The sequence below is a fragment of the Phalaenopsis equestris genome, unplaced genomic scaffold (genome assembly GCF_001263595.1).
Source record: "Phalaenopsis equestris unplaced genomic scaffold, ASM126359v1 Scaffold205541, whole genome shotgun sequence".
Classification (NCBI taxonomy): domain Eukaryota; kingdom Viridiplantae; phylum Streptophyta; class Magnoliopsida; order Asparagales; family Orchidaceae; genus Phalaenopsis; species Phalaenopsis equestris.
Genome location: NW_018225027.1, coordinates 2,518 through 9,020, shown reverse-complemented (window position 1 = coordinate 9,020; position 6,503 = coordinate 2,518). Strand labels below are relative to the sequence as shown.

Genomic DNA, 6,503 nt, shown 5'->3' with positions numbered 1-6,503 from the left:
TTTTAATTTAATTTTGTGTGATTTACGGGCTTTAGCAGTGAAACAGGCGCGGTTTTGAAATCAAAATATTCTTATAGGGCTTTTATCTCGCCATTTCTGGTATGTTATTGGTTTATTTTATTGAAGTTTGGAAAATCATTTTTGTTTGTTGAATTGGGGTGAAATTTTTTTTTTGTTTTCTTAAAAAAGGGCTTTCTTTATTAAGTTTCATTTTGCTGTTCTGTGTTATGTTATTTTAAGATTAAGGTTGTTTTGTTCATTGGCATTTTAGTATTACAGCAATTTGATGTTAGTTTAATTTAGGTTAGGCGCTATGTAGATGCATTTTGATGACTATTTTGATGGTTAAAAGGTTTAGAAAGCAAGAATATGCTACATGAAAAGCAATAGGGACCATAATAAAATACTGCAATATTTGTAATAATTAACAACAAGCTAAGCAAATTTTATGTGCCCGCTAAAAATTTGTCTTATCTTTTGAAGCATAAACTTCGAATTTTTTACAAGAACAGTTGAACTCCATTTTCAATAAATTTGTAAGTGACATAGTGCAACTTGACAAAGTTCAACCTAACTAAAATCGTGTAGATCCAAATCCAACTAACTTAGATCAAATACACAAAAACATTGATGGAAATTTATTGCGGTCACTGGAGGGTTTAAAAGTCCTTTGAATTTGTGTATTATAACTGAAACGATCATCTTGATCAGAGGAATCAAGGTTGCTCAAATCCAAATTTATGAAGGCACTAAGATGTCCTCAAAATGAAAGTTGATTAAAGGGACCTATCAAACCCACTAATTGAGATCTAACACTCTCATAGAGATGACATAAGTATTTCTATTATGGGCATATTTTTTGCACAGTTGAGATATTTTAGTGGGGAGACTTCTAAACCTATTTTAAAAGTCTAACAACAATTTAAAACCATAGCTGTTCATTTAGGAGGTTTTGCTTTTCGTGAATTATCGTCATCCTTTCCTAATGACCTGATATTTTCTTCAACTAAGAGGGCATTCATAGCAACAACGGTCTAACATTTGTCCCAATGCTAATATCCGCCTCAGTCACCATCAACAATGTTCACTACTATTTTCTTCTAACATTAACTATTATCATTAGCCATCTACTATCACCGGATATTGAATTATGTTGACAAGTATCTTCTCGTGTGCTTCAACGATCATCAATAATAAGATCATCAAGAATTTAATTTCAACTTAAATTCTATCCCTACATTCATATATTTATGTCCACCTTCCGCCTGTCATCATCAATATCATTAAACGTTTTCAACCACTATCACAGAAATTACTCCTATAGTTTTGGTTTTATGATCTTATCTTTTTCAACAATCGAGGAGGTTCATTGTAATCTTTAATTGAAATAATGGAGCTATTTCAACATGTCTAAGCTCCTTTTTTTTTCCTTTTTTTCTTAATTTTATACATAAATAATCATTAATGTTTTATGTTTTGGTTGCTTTTTTTGTGTGCAAAATTTGCATACAATGCTAAGATAATAAACTCTTACTCTCCATTGCAAATAATCTGCATACAACAAAATAACCATTATGGTTTGTTAATTTTTTTTCCTTTTATTGTTGATTGTTGAGTTTAAGGAATGAAATCATGTTTAAATTCTAAGTTTGTCAATTGTGTGGCCAACTTTTCAATTCTTCTGTATCATAATCATTAGTATTATCCAACCTATTTGAGTTCTCAACTGCATCACTTTCTATTAAGGCATGTGAGATTATTGTTTTCATTTTTGGATTATACATTTGAAAATATATTGTTGTAAAAATAAAAAGTGGTTGGCACTCACCCGCAAACTTAATCTTTTAGGTTAAAAACTAATTTTGTCAATGGTGTATCTTGCCCAACTTTGATATTCCTTTGATTCACAGTATCCTTATTTACCATTCAACCCTGTTTGGTGTTGCATGTGGTGTTGATTCTAGATTATACAATTTTATTGCATTAGTCCTATCTAAGCTTCATTCAACTACCACTTTCTCTTGCTACTTTGGATTGAATAAAAAGGTCCTATTGCTTGGTTTCGTTTTCTTTATGTCACCAATAAAAATGCATTAATATTTTGAAGTACTAAAAAGATTTCTTAATTATAGTGCTTCAAACAATAAAATCTATGTTTTCAATTGGAATCATTGAAATAGAAAAAAAAAACAAAAATGATTAGATTGTGTTAGTTTTAAAGTCATGAAATTGGACATCTTGCTGACTATGATGATATTAATTTCTATATCATTAAATGCTTCTTTAGTAAGCTGAAGTTTTGCTACTTAATAACAAGTCAGAGGGGGCTTATTGCATACTAAGGAGGAGAAATTCTGAAACCCTACGTGCACAATACATTGATGCCAAGGATATAAGGCAAGTTACATTAACTTTAAGACTTCTATTTCATACTGCTATTTGAATTTTTCATTCGTTTGTAATTGTTCTCTTTTCATTACATTATAAATGTATACAATACTCAAAATAAAATTTTTTGCAATACACCAATGTTCAAAATTCTTTTTGAAACTAAATTCGTATACTCATTAATTGCATCATAAATCTATATTCAACTAACCATCATAGTCAATTCCAACATAAATGAACATTTATTAACTCTAATCTAAACTTCTTCTAATTGACCTTTTTTTTTTCGTAGGATTTGTGTTGGTACATGGAATGTTGGGGGGAAAGTTCCGCATGATGACTTGGATATTGACGAGTGGCTAAATACAAATGAACCTGCTGATATGTATGTGCTTGGGTAATATCATAAACCCTTTTCCTTGTTTTGTTTCCTATTAGATAAAAACTGGTTGCAATTACTAATTCATTCGCCTCTACTTTGGAATTTTGTTGTAATTTTGTATAGTTAGTATAGTGAAACACTTTGAACATTACAAGTTTGTTTTATTTTCCAACATATATAACATATTTGAGACAATTGCAGCTTTCAGGAGGTTGTTCCATTGAATGCGGGGAACATATTCGGTGCTGAAGACTGCAGTCCAGTGCCAAGATGGGAAAATCTCATTCGTAAGTCACTGAACAAAGTTCAAACGGGAAAACCAACATGCAAATGCTACAGTGATCCTCCTTCTCCTTCAAGGCTCAAGCCCTCTGAAGATGCTTCTGCCATTATCGAAAAATTGCTTTTGCATGAAACTGATAATGAAAGTGACAATGAAATGATCCAACAAGTCAATAATTCCATGAATGATTGTGATGATTTCAATGGGATTAGCACTGAGAACGGGCTATCAATGAAAAAGTTGGATAAGTGTCATCGTTTTAGTATGATAGACAGTGACATAATTCCCAAAACACCAATTTCTCAACAAAACAAGCTAATTAAAACATGTTGGGGCTCAGAAAAGATTGGCTTGGCATGGCCAGAACAACCACGGGAACTATTAGCCAGGCGTGTTTCAGATAGTCCAACTTTAAGATCAAAGTCTTTTAAGACTTGCAGTCCACTCGCTTCAGCTTTGGGAGATAAAAAAGATTCATTATACTTTGGATCGATACAAGAGTTTGATCCACGTGTCATTTTCCGTGCAAAGAAAAGATCGTCTTTTGTGAGGATCATAAAAAAACAAATGGTTGGCATTTTCATATCAATATGGGCTCGGAGATACCTTCAAAAGATTATTCAAAACGTGAAGGTGTCTTCTGTTGGTGTTGGTGCTATGGGATATATAGGAAACAAGGTTAGGCTTCTGTTTGTTTTATATTTCCATATCAATTTTAATTTGTTGATATGCACTTGTCTTATACAGTTTGATAACTAATCATCAATCTTTGAAATCATTTTAAAAAAGAAAACGCCATTTGTCATGCTAATTTGATGACATGAAAATATTAGTTTTCCTTGTCAAGGATATGAAAATCACCTGTTTCTTGCTTTTGTTTGACAACTGCCTGTTCATGAATGGATGATTTTGATTGTCTCTACTTTGTCTTCTTTGGTTGGACTTTAGCGTTTTTCTTTTCTTCCTTGCTGAGAATTTATGATTGTGTTTTGTTGATTCTGCTTTGCTATCATAGATTTTTATGACTATTAATTTAAATTATCAATATGAAATTTCTAAACATTTGAAAACCATTTCTGGAAGTATATTTAATCTTTACCAGTGGTATGAAGGGCATAGTATCAAAAAATAATTTATCTCTACCCACCCATGCTGCTTTAGTGCTCTTCCTTGGCGCTAAATCAACCTATCCCTCACAACACTTGGACTTCTAAACACAAAACACTCTTTGGAGAGGAGTAGGGAGAAGTATTGGAGAAAGAAAGATATCACTAAGAAAGATTGCAACACTTGAATTCTTGGAAGCTTGGAACATTTTCTTGGATGGTTACAAATGAGGGGAGATACTCCTATTTATAACCCCCTCCAAGTCCAAGGGAATATTCTAGAGTAGCTTAGTTTCTAGAGTGTGCTGCACTATTCTTATATACATATATGGCCTTAGACCTTTCTAGGGTATTCTTCAGTTTATCCTTGGACCATTCTCTAGAATGAGGCGGAATCATCTAGAGTTACTTGGATAGCTCTTCTCCAACTAGAATCATCCATCGCATTGTTGTCTTCCCAATTTCTTTAAAGATGGGGGAGGGGGTGACACTCTCCCCCACTTATGCTCGCAATGCCCTCATTGTGCCATTCTCCTGGTACTACTGGATATTTTCGTTGAATTGCCACAGTGAGTCTTCATGCTCCTAGCTAGCTTTACTATCAGACAATCCTTTACACTTGATGAGATACTCTTTGTAGTTTGACACCCCTCGTCATCTGATCACTCTATTTGCCAATATCTCTTCAATTTATTTATCAAATGAGGTGATTATGGCTGTAGACGCTCTCTTGGAAATCCCTTTTGAAGGGTCTTCCATATCTTCATGATAGGGCTTCAACATGCTTACATTAAAGATTGGATGTATTTTTAGTTTTGGTGGAAGGTTGAGTTTGTAAGAGACATTTCCGACTTGCTTCATTACCTCGAAAGGCCCTTTGTATCATCAAATTAATCCTTTATGTACCTTTCAAAATGTTTTGAACTATTGGGGCAGAAGCTTTACAAGGACTAGATCTCCTTCTCTAAACTCGACATGCCTCCGCTTTTTGTCTGCCCACATCTTCATTCTCCTTGCGGCTTTGTGTAATGTTGCTCGAGCGAGCTCCTTTTGCTCATTCCAAGACTTGACAAACTTGAAGGCTGCTGGACTTTTTCCTTCATAGCTGGTTGTAAGGGAGAGGGGAGCATCAGTTGTTTGCCCATGATTATCTCGAAAAGACTTTTTTTGGTGGCTTTGCTTGTTTGTAAATTAAAAGGGAATTGTGCCACATCCAGCAATTTGGCCCAATTTTGCTGATTTGCGCTTACATAGTGACACAAATATAGCTCTAATTGGGCATTGATCCACTCAGTTTGTCCATCACTTTGAGGATGAAAGCTTGTAAAGAAGTTTAGATCTAACCTCAACATCTTGAATAGTTCAGTCTAGAATCACCCAGCGAAGCGAGGATCTCGATCGTTGACAATGTTTTGTGGTATTCCCCATAGCTTTACCACGTTGTAGAGAAAGAGCCTTGTAGCTTCTTCGGTAATACAGTCAGTGGGAGCAGCAATGAATGTTGCAAGCTTGCTAAACTTATCAATCACGACTAGGATGCTTCCACACTCATATGAATTTGGCAAGCTGGTGATGAAGTTCATTGAAACACTCTCCCAGGTCTCCAAGGAATAGGTAGTGGTTCCAACAACCCCTTTGGTTGTTGAAGGACAACTTTGTCTTGTTGGCAGACAAGACAAGTGCGAACATATTCTTCTACCCCATTTTTCATCCTTGGGCAAATAATTTGCTTTTAGAAATAATAGGGGTCGCTTCATACCTGGATGTTTTGCCCATAAATAGTCATGACTTTCCTTGGTTAGCTCCTTTCTTAAGTTGCCACACCTTGGTACGTAGATGCATCGACCTTTAGTGTAGATAATATCTTCATCAATCCAAAACTTTCTAGTTTTTCCTTGTTTCACCAGAGCGATAACACTTTGGGCTTGTGAATCAGAGTTCAATCCTTCTTTGATTCCGCTTATTAGGGAGCTGGAAACTTATGAAATCCTTGCAAGTTCTGCTTTTCGGCTTAGTGCGTCTCCTACTATATTGGCCTTTCCTGGCTTATACTCCAAGATGTAATCAAATTCCGCCAAGAAATGTTGCCATCTTGCCTGCTTGGGACTTAACTTCTTGGTTTGAAAGCAGCTGGTGGCAATATTATCTTTCATGACTCTGAATTTGGAGCCAAGTAGGTAGTGTCTCCATACTCTAAGGCAATGTATGATGACCGTCATCTCCTTTTCCTGGACTGTATAGTGGCAATTCGTCTCATTAAGTTTCCGGCTTTCATGGGCAATTGGGCGTCCGTCTTGCATTAGTACCTCTCCTATAGCGAAGTTAGAAGCATCAGTATGCACTT

The 6,503-nt window shown here is 35.1% G+C and overlaps 1 protein-coding gene across 1 annotated transcript; it reads left to right on the top strand.

Moving 5' to 3' along the window:
- Window positions 1-2,297: 2,297 nt before the first annotated feature.
- Window positions 2,298-5,773, top strand: LOC110036361 (type IV inositol polyphosphate 5-phosphatase 3-like; the record flags this gene model as incomplete). Its single annotated transcript, XM_020740789.1, has 4 exons — window positions 2,298-2,397; window positions 2,681-2,785; window positions 2,972-3,731; window positions 5,606-5,773. Coding segments are annotated over 4 exons (1,133 nt in total), but the record flags the coding sequence as incomplete, so codon positions are not given.
- Between the last annotated feature and the right edge of the window lie 730 nt (window positions 5,774-6,503).